The sequence below is a fragment of the Cryptomeria japonica genome, chromosome 2 (assembly GCF_030272615.1).
Source record: "Cryptomeria japonica chromosome 2, Sugi_1.0, whole genome shotgun sequence".
Classification (NCBI taxonomy): Eukaryota; Viridiplantae; Streptophyta; class Pinopsida; order Cupressales; family Cupressaceae; genus Cryptomeria; species Cryptomeria japonica.
In genome coordinates this window covers 606,170,112-606,186,071 of record NC_081406.1, presented here as the reverse complement: position 1 = coordinate 606,186,071, position 15,960 = coordinate 606,170,112, and the positions used below count along the sequence as shown (strand labels likewise).

Here is a 15,960-nt window from a genome sequence, read left to right as displayed (position 1 = left end):
ATGGGTATGAGGAAATGCTATTTATTTTATTCAATACTCATTAAATCATTAATTCAATATGACGCATCCACCTCAGTTCACAATGAATAAATATTATCTGAAGACACCTACACCAATAAGATACATGGCTTCAGATAATGTAATACAATTCAGAAAATTTTCAAACAGCCGTCGAACCAAATGTTGATTAAAATTTTGATTTCAATTAGAGCCAATTTAACCACAGCTTTCAAATTATGATATATCCTGAAAACTTGTGTAAATTCAAAATGCACTATCACTTAATGCAATTACTGATTACAGAATTTGATAAGAAAAAATGGAAAACATTTTGGTCAAAGTTGGAAGTGAATCACAGATATAACCATACCCTGACCTATGTATGGACTTAAATCCACCTATCAGGCATCTTTAGTTCTTGCCGAAATGCCATAGGTTATAAATTAATATTGGAGTTATTACATGATATCTCTCTTTCTCCTGTTTCCTAAAACTACTTTTGCCATATCAAAATATTAGAAGCAATATTTACTACTCTACAAAGTTTGCTCTCCAAGTATTACAAAAACTAATGTGCTGACAGTAACGGAAATCGTTGAGTAAATGTACATCTACCTCTCAATACCCATATCCTGTACCATAGGAAGATCCATATCCACCAAGAGAATGGCTGCTCAAAGATGACGAGGGATACAGTGAACTTAAGCTTTGACCATAGGAACCGTAACCAGAATCAACACTGCTGTGAGTAATTTTCTTATGTCCTCCTCCAGCCATGAAATTCTGTATAACCACGTATCAATATTAAATAAAAGGCAGAGCAATAAGCTGCATCGAAACAGTAGCCTAAATTGTCTTCATCGTTACATGATTTTTGTTTAACAAACACTACTATATTCAAGAGGTACCTGTATAAGTTGTTGAGCTGTTTGAACCTCAGTAGTGCTCCCCTTGATTTCTACAGTGATCTCATTGGGCACACCCCTTGTTTCCTGAATTGTAATTGTAGCTCCACTAGCTCGACGCATATAACCAATATTTGTTCCTTCCACTCCAATTACATCATCTGCATACGACAGAGGAATCTGCATCTTTTGTATCACCTGTACATTCAAGTTATCATATAAGATTCAAGATTGCAATACAATCCATATTACATTGCCTCAATTTAGTTGCTAGAATTTTAAGAGAATGCTAGATTCAGCCCGTGAATCCGACCATTTAGTTAAGACTAAAGACATCAACCAGTTAAATTCAAAATAATCCAAGCTAAAAAGAGGGACCCGTTGGGAACAAAGCACAGGCCTACCAACCTCTAGCTAAAATGCTTAAAACAAAACAAAAAGTCAGACAAATAGAGTGACACGCGCGGACCTGCAGCTCATGGCCAATGTATTAATAAAAATTGCAAAATATGGAAATGAGTTTGAACAAAGGAAGAGCAGAATTGTGGCAGGAACAATACTGGCGTGAGCAAAGCACAAGCAAAATAGCGACAATGATGATCCTGGTGAGAACAAAGTATGATCCAAATTGCAAGATGAGTGAACCTAGTGGGAACAAAGCACAAATCTACAGATCTCTAATTTGAATGGTTTTACATGTAATGTAGTAAAAGAAATCAGAACAAAACATTTTGTCACCGTTTGCAATAAGATATTCCATGTTATCTCAAAGTACACTTTTAAGTAACACCACATGTATAGATTAGAGGTTCCAGGAGATGAGTTTAAATGAGGTTATTACAATCCTCCTATCAGCATAGGTTCTTTATGCGAACAACCTTGAATAGGCATGGACAATTCTGATGAAAATAATTTTATCAGAACTTATTGCCACTGCCACAAGAATTATTTATGATAGGCTGAAATGGAAGCCCGGGTCAGGAAATCACAACCTAACATAACCAACCTGAAACAAAGATCCCACAAAGATTCTAGATTGTTAAGACCAAAAGGTTGTAATTCTCACAATGCTGCATATAACCAACAATGTACTCTTGTTTCTTCTGAGATATTACACTTTGTTACGTCTAAGTTCCAACAGCCATAAACTAGATATCTTAGTTAAAAATTCATCCGTATTAAGCACTTCCACCTAAATGAAGTTCAAGCTGTCCCAACTTATATTCTTACAATGACAAATTCCTGAATACCAAACCACATATTATTAGCTTTCTGCTTTTCAAGCACCCATTTACCTAGCAGGAAAATGTGATTCATATAAGACCAAGATGTCGATTGTTGAAATTTACAGTATCAACTACTCAGAATAATTACAACAGTAGGGAAAAAGAATATGAATATTATCTCACGAAAAGCTGTATGCCATATCAAATTCTAATAGAAATAGCGAAACAAAATTATGAATATTCTCTCACACCATCTGTATACCATATCGAATTCTAATCTAAGTGCATTAGAAATGAGCACATATTATTCGTTATTCTACTGATAACAATTTGTAAGCAGTTGGAAGACATTTTGTTTGCATCTTTGCATACTGATTTGCAATTTCAAATTTCTAATTCAACTTGCCATAATTAAGAAACAATTGCCAAGGCAAAATTTGGGGCACAACTCAGACAACGAGATTTCCAACAGTTGCAAACTACAAAAGGATATTTCCTATGCATTCTGAGAACATCTTCATCAGTTCCACAATATAAGTTATCAGTTACAGAAGTTGAAAAAATTCATTTTTAATTTTCTACTGAAAAAATACAAACCTGAGTAATCACTGGTGCTGCTGTAGGTGCAGATAGAGAAGATCTTAGCCCTACAGGTCCTGGATCTTTTCCATACAAGGATAATCCACGGTGATGAGCTTGTGATTCGATTTGTGTATCACGTGTAGGATAGAGTGAATCAGCTTTGAATGCTGAAGTGAAACTTGTACCTAGTCCCGAATGAGTAGCACTGGATAGAGGTGGTGCAGCCACCTTTCCCCATGTCCCAGGAGCCAAATCCTGTGCACCATTTGCTGTGTGGGGCTGTCAATTCAAAGAAAGAATGATGTTAGCATCTCATAAGTTCATATGAGAAAATTAGAAAAAAATCAGAAATGATTAACTCAATTCTAATTTCATAATAAAAAGAGTCTACAAAAAATCATGATTATTTGAGAACAAAACTTGCTAGATTTCAAGAGTATTTTACTTACATTTTGTTCAAACAATGGAAGAATACTGCGATCAACCAAATACTTGCGAAGATGGCCAACCACCATCTCCAGTGCCTTTTGCACCTTAGCTGCTTCACCTTGAATTTCTACAATTCGGTCATCAGGCAAAGCACAAAATGACAGGTCATCTGCACAAATAAACAGTTCATCATAAACAAAATTCCTACTTAAATAGGAAGATTTATAATATATATGAAAGTTTCATGTTAAATATTTATAAGACACCATAAGACGAAAAGTGAAACCATGTTCAACCATCACATACTTCATGGCAGCTTTCTTTTAGCAAAAAAAAAATGAACTAGCATAAAATTGTTCATGTCCATCTCTTGTCAGGCAATTTTCATGATATTGAACAAACAGCTTCCTTCATAGAAAGTTTCAAACTTCAAAATAGTATAACCTCCTTAGATTAAGCGGTACTGCATTTCAATACATGACCTAGTGGCATCCTATTCTGATCAATGATCTGATTACCCAAGGTTTCTACCGAAAGGATAGCTTCCTTGTTGGTAAATTCCACGATTCAAACTACTGTTACTTCCTTGGATTAAGCAGTACTGAATTCCAATCCACGACCTGGTGGCACCCCATCAGGATCAATTATCTGATCAACCAATCATACCCATTGGAATAGAGTCTGCTTTCACATCCACCAAATTGGCACACAAACCAAAAATACCACATACCCTAGGAACCACTGGTTTGTATTATAATGTAAGCAAACATGCATTCACTTATGCAGAGAAAAGATACAAAGGGACCCGTCATGGATTTAATGTCTGCTTAGCTTAAATTTGTCAACACCTTAAAAAAAATTTGAGAAAACTTGTAGCAGAGACAACATAAAGAGTACTCGCAGTCACTTTCTATCTAATGATCTGCATTCTTTATCATTGAAGATGTAGCATTTATTAATTATAAACTTATTAGTTTAGAGACTAGCCAACAATCTGAAATCTTATTCGATGGGACCTAATGCTCATCATTTGCTGCCCTAGGATCTTCATGTTCTATTAGATAACAAACTCTCTATTTTGTGAAGCATACTAGATTTGACTAACCTGCAGGAATGACACGCACATTAGCACCAGACCCATCTTGAATGGATTTGATTTGGGAACCTTGTTTGCCAATTAAGCTTCCAGCTTGTGATGATGCAACCAGAAGTCGAGTTAAAATTGCTGCAGAGCTTGCTGCTTGAGCATTTGCACTGTCACCTTCAGCTTCCTGAAGCCCTGCCACACGCTTATGGACTCTAAGAATGCCATCCATGGCAGGAGATATTGCTGCATCAGGTTCCTCTCTTCCAGTAATCAGAACCTAGAAAAATGACATAAAACCATGAGAGAATCCCAAGCAATCAAATTGAATTGCAATTTAATTTTATGGATTTAAAAATATATATAGAAGTCACTGAAACACTTGAATTTATCTTTGAAATTGTCTCCTCTGGTACTTTGAAAATAGTAAAATGGTAAATACTAAATCCACTTCAATCGGCCAAAACACATAGGTCTAATATAAATAAATCAAGTACCCCGTATCAACTAAAAGGTAACAAGGTCAAGAACTCATATCTACTCAAATTGTCAATACAATAACATCAGAAACAAGTTCAGAAAAAATGCGTTCAGACGCAAAAATGCACATATACTGATAGCTAAGTGCTATTTGACCCCACTTATAGATACATATTGCAAATATAAACTGGTAGAGGATTGCATTTCGGTGTAACAAATTTTGCACAATTACACGAAAATTTCACCTTAGGCTTCACAAACATTTTAAGGTTTCAACAACATCACGATATCAAAATCACTTCACTGCCCAAACCGAGCCAAAATGTTATCCAAGAGTTGCTATGGACATCAATCAATTGTTAATTGCAGACTGTTTCATACCCAAAAAATTTTAACATTTCTTGTTTCTTCCCCAGGTCTTATCAAGATGGCATTTTATAAGCGATAAAATCTGTAAAATGTTTAGAATTTTGAAAAGGAATAACACAAAGTTAATATTTAAACAAACTAAGATCAATAAAACAAGCCATGTCTAAAAAATATCATGTGGAGCACCTTAGTTAAATGACTCAATGCACAAGAATGTACAGGGAGTACTTTCCTTGCATTGTAAAATCCTCCTGGACCAACACTACTTTTCCTTTCATTCCAAAACCCTCCTGAACCAACACTAATTTTACTTTCGCTGAAAAATCCTCAACCCTCCTGTACCAACACTACCTTTCCTTATATTTAAAACCCTCTTCAACAAACACTGTTTTATTGGCATGTAAAACCCCTTTCATAGCAAAACGAATATATTAGCATCAACACACGCACTAACAGCCCTACCGTGCAAATTTCCCCAAAATAAATAATAAGAACGAACCCAGCCCGGTTGATAAGGGAGCCTAGCAGTCCGAAAAATTTGCTTACTTAACGCTCTCGCAGGCACTCAAGCCTCAGACAGAGCCTAGTGGTCCGCAAAATGTTCTATTCCGAGGGCATTTCACAGTTACTATCTACAGCACAAACCCCACGCAGAACATAAAAATGCAGCATCCTGCATCTACTTCAAGGGAGGAAAAAAGGATAAAAAGATTAAAAAGAAAAACACAGATGATTATCTTTTAGTTATGGCGAGAGCATATATATACTCACAACTCGATCAGTGGTTCCCTGGACGCCATCGAGGATCTTAATGCGGGCCCTGGTGTCCTCACACATTTTCTTGACGAGCTCGCCCTTGCGGCCAATGATAGCACCTGCCTTCTGCACAGGAACAATGAGCCTGAAAACTGTCTCACCAGGCCAGCCGGGCCATCTCTTTTCAGCAGGGGCGTCCCCGCCCTCTGCCTCACGACCACGCTTCTGCCCTGCCGTCTTTGCCCCGGGGCTACTGCTCACCTGTTCCGACCCATTCTCGCCCTCCGCAGCCATTTCTTCTTTACACAGAGGATTTGCTCCGATTAAACAGCTACCGCAAAATCTCTTACTGCAACACTTTCTGGTCTAGTTTCATAAAACCCTTAAACTGGATTGGGTTTTTATAGACCTTTTGCGACCTTAGTTTCATGCGGCGCGATGTTGTACTTTATATTAGGTTTCTATTTGAACCTTATTAATATGCATCCATTTAGGGGAGAGGGTCTAAAAGAGCATCTTAATTTTTTTTAAATTGTTATGTATCATTTATATAGGTATGCAATAAGTGGACGGATTAAAATTTATTTTTTTGTGAGTCCAGCGGGTAGGTGAGTTGGTTTGGGTTGTGGGTTTGCTCCCCACATAATTCAAGTTCAACTCCCTCCCAGATTTAAGAGGGGAATTGCTTGTGGGTTGTGGATCCTACCCCAGGGATTAGTCTCACCTCAACTTGCCTTGTTCGTTGGGTTAGGTCGTGGGGATACACGGTATCTAATTTTTTTATTTTTTTTTGGTTTTTTTGGGATGTTAGGAGGATAAGTAGACACACCTATTTTTCTTTTTAAATTTATAGATGGTCAAAGGCAGTGCACCTAGACCTTTACGGTAGATTGTCATCAATCAATTAAGTATGTGTTCCCACTGGCATGTCCACACCATGTAAATTTATACATTTCAATCAAGCACAAAAATATTTATAATTGTTAGTCCACACTTAACTTTGGTGTCTCCATATTTAGTAAGCTTTCTTTAGTGCATGTGAATGGGATTATACATAGATACGAAACAATGTCGTCTTCAATGTTGTGGAATGTAGCATTAAACATGAAATGATACTTTGTTGCCAATTATTGGCTTCCTCGAGACTCGTTGCATTTTGTACTTATAGTTGTTTACTTCAACTCTCATTTTCTCATGGCTTCAAAGGGATTCAATGGAGAGATTTTAGACATCTTGTGAAGAGAATGATGGGAGAGTGTGGAGGTCTATTCGATGGTCATGTTCGATGCCCTCATTCATCTAGCTTAGAATGGAAGGTGATGTCTTCATACCTCACTAAGGCAATGATCCTTGGTTTTACTTTTTTGACATTTCTTCTCTCTTGTGTATTAGTAAGGGTAGTCTATATTTCTTGTTTACTATTTGAGAAGTCATTTCTTCATTTCACTCCTCTATCTAGTTGTAAATGGAAGATGATGTCATCATAACAAACTAAAATAACAACCCACCTAATATTGGTTTTATCCTTGTTTCTTCTTTGTCTATGTACATTGCAACAATAATTATTTGTTTCTTAATGTTTGAGAAAGCATTTCTTCATTTCACTCCTCCATCTAACTATAAATGGAAGGCAAATTCATCATACATCATTAAGGGAGTGACTTGCCTAGTTTTTATTTCTTTTTTCATTATGTTTAGTATTAATCAGGTCATTACTTATTTGTTGCTAATTATAATATGAGAATGCACTTCTTCATTTCACTCCTTTAACTAGCTATAAATGGAAGTTAAGATCATCATACCTCACTAAAGCAATGAGCCACCTAGTCTATGATTTTATTGTTTGTTTATTATTTGTCTTGTTTTGTTTTAGTCACTATTTATTTGTTGTTTGATGTTTGAGAAGGAATTCATTCATTTCACTCCTTCACGTGGCTATAAATGGAAGATGAGGTCATCATACCTCTCCAAATCAACAACCCACAAGAATTTTGTTCTTTTGCTTATTTCTTACCTATTATGTAATTTTTTTGTTTGGGTGTTTGATAAGATCCACACATATAATAATATAAATAATATAATGTGGAAGATAGATCTCACATAGAACAATATATATTTGCAAGCTAATATGCCCTAATATCTAATATATGTAGAACTAGAGTAAACCCTTAAGGTAGGATAACATTATGCATAACTCATTATGGAAGAAGTCACTTCACACTATATCTCCAAGATATACCAAATACAATATCATGCTTCACATGTGCCTTACAATGATAATCACCTCCTATATATAGACCTCCTAATAATTCAATGGAGTGGTAATCCTAATGAAGGCCTACTCATCTCTTGATATAATTGTAGACACTTAAAAGTTGCACAATGAATTAAGTGAATTTTATTCATTTAATTATCCCAAATTCTTCCAATTAATTAAATTAAGATTTAATTAATATCCCTATTCTTCTAATTGACATTTTAATCAAATTAAAGATTTGATTAAATATCCTTCTTATAGCCTAACCTATTAATTAAACTAAGGTTTGATTAAGTACCCTTAGCCGTTTGATTAAATAAATCTTATTTATTTGATTAAAATCCCTTTTCCCCCTTTTGATTAAATTCACATTTAATTAAAAATCCTCTTTGCAAATATATAAATCATTATTTATTTGTGAACAGTCCCCCCACTTGCAAAATCCTACAAATGCAAGTTGCATCCCTTTTGGCTAAATGAAATCATTTTAATTTGCTAAAATACCTATTTTCCTCACCCACTTGCAAAATCCTACATTTTTCATTATTTCCCTAATCATCCTTCTAGAAACCTCATAATCCCATCCTAATCATGTCTTTTCCCTAAATTTGGGGGAGTCGCTTCTCCAAATTTGGAAGAAAGTCTTCAAAATGCATTTAAGACTTTATCTATTTCAACAAGTTAACTTGTTGAGTCTTCCAAACTTGTAAGGCTCTTACATGAGACTTGAGGGTTATCTACCCTCTAGCAAGTTAACCTTTAAAGTCTTCAAAAGGCATTTAATGCCTCTTACAAGCCCACACCCCTTAGCCACGATGGTTGTCCCTTTAACCATTTTCCCATGCTGCACAAGAGTTTACCTCTTGGGTAATACCATGCCTCCCTAGTTAATGACATTATCCAATGATGTCACTCCTTGAGGTTATCCCTAATTGCTTGCTTAGCATCTAATGCTTGTTTAGCATCCTCTCAAGCCCTCTCAAGGTGGCATTTGTCAACTTGGGATTGGATTGAATCTCTCCCATGGATTGATAACTTTCAATCCTAGCCCTTGTTGAGATTACTCAATCTCAACCATCTATTTCTCGATTTTGCCTATAAATAGAGCTCATTCCTTCAATTCAAGGACCCCAATCTTGTGCATCCAAATTTTAGTCATTTTTGCAGGTTATCAAGGAGCTCATTTGTCATCTTCAAGCATCTAAGTCTTATAGCATTAGCATCATATCATTTAGCTTAATTGCATTATGTTTTAGATCATTTAGCCTAAATTGCATATCAATTGCATACTTTTTCATCTTCATCTAGCTTAATTAGCTCATCATAGTCTTCGATTTGGAATTAAATTATCCTTATATCATCTCTACCATCTTGATCATAACTAGCTTTTCATCTTACATCCTTAGCTTTCATTTCTATCATTGTCTTAGCCTTCACTAGGATCTTAGTTGCATTCATTTTGATCCTATAATCATCGTTTAAATCTCGTTCTCTAGGTTGACATCCAAGAGATCAAGTGCTCTTCCAAGTGAGGGCCGCCACCTTGAATCTTAAGGATCTTTAGGGATAGAGGAGCATGGAACGATTTTGAGATTTTTTGGTTCACTAACATGTTTTTGTGATTACTAACTCTAATGCAATGTTTCATGTGTGTGTTTGAGGTGTTTTCTTCCATTTGTAGGATGATCCCACATTTCTAGCACACAATAATCAATCACACAAATTATTCACATGACCTAATATAAATACCTTAAGGGATGCACGTGTCTCATTCTGGCATATCCATATACCTAAATTCATTACAGTGGCATATCCCTAGGTGCATAACATGTCATCCTGAGATGAAACATGAGAAGAAGCTACATAGTATGATTGTTGTAATTTGTTACAAATATGATATCATGATCAATCATCTAACCATCCATAGTTGATCCTTGATGTTCATTTTGCTTGGTAATTCTTGGATACCATCCTTGAGCTATAATTTGTTTAACCCAATTGATTTCATTCCTTGTCATAATAAATCCTCCTTTGCTTCCATGATTAGCTAGTACTTCTATGATACCAATGATTATTGTAATTGTTCCTTTGATTCCATGTAGGTCCATAGTAATTGGCTTCTTGTTTCTTGTACTATCATTCATGCATGGATGTTTCCTCCATGATACTTTCCTCTCACAATGATGTGGATGCGTATATATTGCACCCTTTTCTATATCATTGAAACATTCTCTAATTCTTCACAATTTTTTGGGACTTGTTTTAGTGATTCTTTAGTAGTCTCTTCATTTTTATCAACATCTTGTTCCCCTTTTTTTTCCTCTAATCTATGGTCACAATCTTCATGATATTCTTAAACTATTGAGTGGTTTTCACATTTACCTCATAGGATCAAGTCCTTTCATGATTTGGTAGAAAAATTTATCTCACACTTTTCATACAACATGAGGTTACCATGACTAATTTTTATAACACAAAACAAAGAAATAGGGAGACATTTGCTTCGTTTTTATAATGATAGATAAATATAGCAAGAAAGTGTCCTTATCACATTCCTTAAACTTAGCTCATGAACATATTTGTTCAAAACTTAAAACCAAGATATGGCCTTTCATTTGCAAGTTCAATGTGCTAATGCATCTAATGGGATCATTAAAAGTGGATAAATATTTAGAAGGCTCTCATTACCAAAGTTATTGTGAAAATTTATAAAGATAATAAGGAAAATCCTTCCACATCTAAGAACAAGAATATTGTTGATGACGGTGTAGTGGACTCAAAATCTATTCAAACCTACTCCAACATATAAACAAATACACAAGGTATTACCCTTTCTAGACAAGATAAAAACTTTAGACAAAACAACACTTGAAGAAGAAATTTTACTCCCCTAGAAGAATCCTTTGAGAAAACTTGTTCAAGCTAAAATGATCACATTACCTAAAGTAAAAAATCAAGAACTAGCAATAAAACCTCCATGGTATAAAGAAAATGATTTTTGTGACTATCATAGAATCAAGGGGTATAAGACTTCAAATTGTGTTAAACTATAACATCTTATCCAAGATCCTATATAAAATGGTGATGTTGCTATCGAAGACACTCACCTTACCACAAATAATGATATGACAATATTTAAGGATCCACTCCCTAAACATGGAAAAGAATATTCATTTAACATGGGTATCTCTTCCAAGAGTGTTGATTATTCCACCATGCCCTATGATTACACCATATCTCATCTAGAATAAGTTATGCCTTCCATATCATCCAATGATCCTTTTCCAAATCATAATCGAAGTACCCCTTGCAAGACAACAACATGCAAAGCTAAGATGTTAAATCAAGATTAAAATGTTTTTCCTAATGCATCCATTCCATCACAAGATCAAGACATGTTCCTTTTTTACCTCCATGATCCCACTCCATTGCAGAACTTGAGCATCTCTTCCATACCACCTCAAGAGAATAGTATCATTTACACTCCACTCCATGATCCTATCGTAAGTCAATATCAAAGTGCCTTCCACCTCCATTGTAAGGTCCTAACATCTCTCCTAATGCCCAACATGATCCGAAACCTCAACAATAGTTGATCATGCCTATCCAAGTTATGCATGTCAAAATATAAGCTAAACTAGCATCCAAACTTGTTTGCCCAAAAGCCTCATGTCCTCTATAATGGTGGAAAAACTAGGGTTTCTTCAATGAGGATAGTAAGACCACTAATATTTCCTTAGAGACCACTACATTGAAAGAGATGTGAATCCAATAGATCTAGCCACAATCTAAATGAGGAAAGAGCTGATTTTTTTATTAGATTCACTGGTTATTTGTTTGCTCCCTCTTTCTAGTTAAAGATTGGATGATAATTATGAAATTAGAGTAAAAAAATAAATAATTAAAGTATACTGATGAAAATAGATTGTTATAGATATCCCACGAAGCCACAAATTGAGATATGGGTAAAAGAAGATGTTTAAAACCTATTCCCATAAGTTCGGTCTGATTTGTTGGGACCAAGTAGTATAGATTCACCCTGGTCCTTTAAATTTTGCTTTGTCAAAAGCTTAACCTATTTGTCAGTGTTGACTCTGTCAAAATCCAATAGTACAACTCCTGAGCCTATTCCTTGCACACAAAAAGAAAGGAAATAGGATTTCGGATAAGGGTTTGCCTTAGGAAAAAGCCTGGTTTAGGAATTAACCTTGAATTGAATAATGTAAATACTGAAGTAAATACTAAGAGATATACCTCAAACTTGTAGTTATTGATGATGATGATGATGCAATGCTCTTTGAATGTAATCACAAATATTGAATGCAATGGCATGACAATCACATGAACATGAAAAACCCAAATTACACACATGCTTGCATGAAGATTGATGAAATTTTGCTCCATAATGCTTGAAGGATGAAATGTTGTCATGAATCTCTAAAAATGTTTGATGATGTCTACTTAACAGATGAACGAATGATAGGGTATATGAGTGATGTCAAAATGAGTTTATAGGACATCTTTATATAAGTTTCCCTAGGTAAATTATCAATTAGGCCAACCTCCAACAGTCAAGTGTAGCCACGGGGACCAAATTCCATCGGGGAGAGAAATGGCTTGCCCCATTTCAAATTAGGGCTTGTTTAGGGGGACCATGGCATTTTGGGGTGCCCTGGTCCTCTAAAAATGTGACTAATCAATCATGAAATAGGAGAGGACAACCTCCAAGATGGGGCCCACCCAGCAGTGTCCACAAGTGGCATCAAGGTTAGAGAAAAAGGGGCCAAAATAAGCCTAGGTGGGATGAAAATGGGACACACTCAAGTAGGAGCACAATGTAATGTCCCCTTCTCAGCTCTAGATTGTTAGATGGATCTTCAGCCTATTCTGGAAACTCGTAGGCTAATCAGAAACTAAATTAGGGTTTCCATCTTTCGGGTGGATTTCAGAGGGGTGTTTGCAAGAGTTTGGAAGTTTGCCTTCTGGGTTTTTTAGGTTTCTCAAGAGCTTTAGAGTGGTATGACATGCATTTCCATCAGAGGATATTTCTAAACTTACTATTTTTAGTAAATTTTGATAGCTACCCAAATCATGCTTAAAAGGTGTTTGAAGTCACTTACTATTTTTAGCAATATGCTATTTTTAGTAAGTACTATTTTTAGTAGTACAATACAACACTTGGTTTCTATTTCTGGCAGTTTAGTTTTAGGGGTAGCTTATTCCATTCTCTTGGAGTCCATTTTTGGAAGGTAATATTTGAAGTGATTTTATAATTTCAAGTTTCTTTTTGACCCCCGCGCCTAGGTTTAATGACTTTAAATGATTTTTTAAAAGATGTTCTCATGTGATCATCCAAGTCGGGAATTATTAAGTCATTGGTGCACATGAAAAGGGAAATAAATAAAAGTAAAACTTTTAATCCCACATGGCCTGGATAAGAGGGTCGATTCCTTGAGAAAAGCTATAATAGCAAGCTTAAGAGGCTCATTTGGGTATGCTATTATTTTGATAACGAAGTGTTGCTGAAATGTTTTTAGAGACTCTTGCTCAGGGGTTGATTGCCTCCTAGATTCTTCCAGTTTTGAGTTTGAAAGATAACTCCTAGTTGATTGTGGTGTAGTTTCATCTAGAGGTTTCCAGGGTATTCCAATGGAGATTTCAGTTTTGAGTGGATTTGATGTTTTCTAGTTGGTGTGTGAGTGGTGTTTGTTTTTGGAGTGTAAAAACCCTAGTTGATGATTCAAGTTTATACTCATACTGTTTGGAGGTTTGGTCCAATTTTTGTGGGTACTGGCTCATTCTTTTCCAAAGATCTAGGTGCTCCTATGCGCAAGGTTTCATGATTTTTTATGAGGACATTGGTTTTTGTTGCTAGTTGAACCTTTTAGTTGGTCGTACCATTTGCCTGGGCTGCATTGGGATTCATGCCATCTCCCTAGTTGTTGGTTGGAACTTGGGATTAGATGGAGGTTGGACGTCTAGCCTTTATGGTGTCTTTGCTTTTAGTTTGAGCTATTTCAGAGAAGAATTGAGGGAGATGATCATTTGAAGCTTTCTTGGGTTGTTGGTTGAAAAAAACAATTTGCAGTTGTTGCATATCATATTGGGTATCATTGTTCGAAACTCTTGTTTTTCATCATAATTTATCAACATTAAGTTTGGATTTGTCTCTCTAACTTCTTGAATCATAGTAGCATTGTTTTCTCATGATGCTTCAATGTTAGCCTTATTGTAATTCGTTGATTTAGTAGTACTAAACAATGTTCTTTAATTTTGAGATTTTGAAACTAATCTTGTTACCCACCGAACAAGTGGAAGTAGTTGGTTCACCACCAATTTATGATTTCATTACTTTCCAACATTTGATAATAACACTCCTACTGAATAAGTGGTTGAGTTTAGTTTTTGTTTTGCATGTTGAGAAGTGGAAGTGGTTGGTAACAATGTACATAAATCCAAGCTAAAGAGATAGAACTCTTAGAAGCAAGGAAAAGATAGTTGTAAAAGAGATATCTTACAACAAGTGTAAAGGGAATCCTTTGGAGGAGAAGGAGGAAGAGATATTTGCTCAAAGATATCTACCTCCAAGAGGAGATTTTGAAAAAAAACAACATCATTGACCAATTGAAATGAAGGGGAACAAGAATGCATACCTTCCTCCCATTTCTAGGAAAAAGTGATTCTTGTTGAAGGATAACACACTTTCAACCCAAAGTGAGGGATTTGTTTATAATAGACATACATTGTCGAGTGAGGAAGAGGTTGTAAACAAGGATACACACCTCTTACATAAGAGATAATCCTTGAGAAAACAAAAACTTCACACAAGGAATAACATTGTATCACAAGCAAACACCACTCAATAAAGGAAAAGTGGATCCTTAGAAAGGATAAGAAAAATCAATGCCCCCCTAAGCATAGAGATAAAGAGAAGGATTACACAACCTCCACTGAGATATTATACATAAAAGATGTAGCACTTCAAGAAAATAAAGGATCCTAAGCAAGGAACACATATGTACTCACATGAAGGAAGGTTCAATGCGAGAAAAGACATCAAGGTATGAAAAATACAACTCAAAATAAGAGGCAATCTTTGAAAGGAGAAAAGATTGAATATACTTTCCTTGTACCCCAATGGGGAGACAAGGAAGAATTATGTTGTTGCCCAAGTACAATTAAAAATTATGATGCATCACCACACATGACAAAGAGCCCCACCAATAAGGTTAAAATGATAGTGCCATAGGGTGAGGAGCAACATAATAAGGTGAATGGAGTGTTAATGCACTACCTATTCACCAAGAAAAAATGCTAAATCAGTTGTAAGAGTTATGAGTACGATCGTATTGGTCTTGAACAAATTCTTTAAAAGCTTTACAATTTCGAAGAGAATGAGAATAACAGCGATGAAAAAGATAGTGTTCTTCACCTTATTTATTCTTATTGTAATTGATAAGTCTTATAAAAGGAAATGTAACATTCTTATCATATTTGAATCTCCAAAAGATTATTGCAGCTATTTTTTCTTGATTGTCAATAGGGGTAAGTCTTGTCTCTTGAGATGTAGGACAAGGTGTGCTAGCAGAAGAAGAAGGATCGTTTTCTATAATTTTGATAATTCCATCATCAATGAGTCTTTGTATTCCATTTTGAAAATTAGGACATTAATTTGCATGATGATCATTAGTTTGATGATATGAGCAAAAAGGATTATTTGAGGAAGAAGCACCTTTTGATGGATGATAAAGTTTATGTTTTGAAAAATACTCTTTAATCTTTTGAACTTTAAGGAGATCATCCATAAGTGAATGACGAGGATGTCCTAGACCTTTGGTACCAACTTGTGAAGGAGGGTTTATAGGGACTTTG

At 35.4% G+C, this 15,960-nt stretch overlaps 1 protein-coding gene across 1 annotated transcript; it reads right to left on the bottom strand.

Moving 5' to 3' along the window:
• Positions 1 to 242: 242 nt before the first annotated feature.
• LOC131043862 (flowering locus K homology domain) lies at positions 243 to 6,277 on the bottom strand. Its single transcript, XM_057977089.2, has 6 exons — positions 5,847 to 6,277; positions 4,248 to 4,506; positions 3,163 to 3,311; positions 2,729 to 2,992; positions 909 to 1,103; positions 243 to 783 (listed from the first exon to the last, which is right to left on the bottom strand). The coding sequence occupies exons 1-6, from the start codon at positions 6,123 to 6,125 to the stop codon at positions 619 to 621; spliced, it is 1,311 nt and encodes a 436-aa protein (XP_057833072.1). The 5' UTR covers positions 6,126 to 6,277; the 3' UTR covers positions 243 to 618.
• Between the last annotated feature and the right edge of the window lie 9,683 nt (positions 6,278 to 15,960).

Coding starts and splice junctions, on each gene's coding strand:
- LOC131043862 (XM_057977089.2), bottom strand. CDS start 6,125: ATGGCTGCGGAGGGCGAGAATGGGTCGGAACAGGTGAGCAGTAGCCCC. Junction 2,993..3,162: donor TTCCATTGTTTGAACAAAAT/GTAAGTAAAATA, acceptor TTGAATTGACAG/CCCCACACAGCAAATGGTGC. Junction 1,104..2,728: donor CAGCACCAGTGATTACTCAG/GTTTGTATTTTT, acceptor TTGAATGTACAG/GTGATACAAAAGATGCAGAT.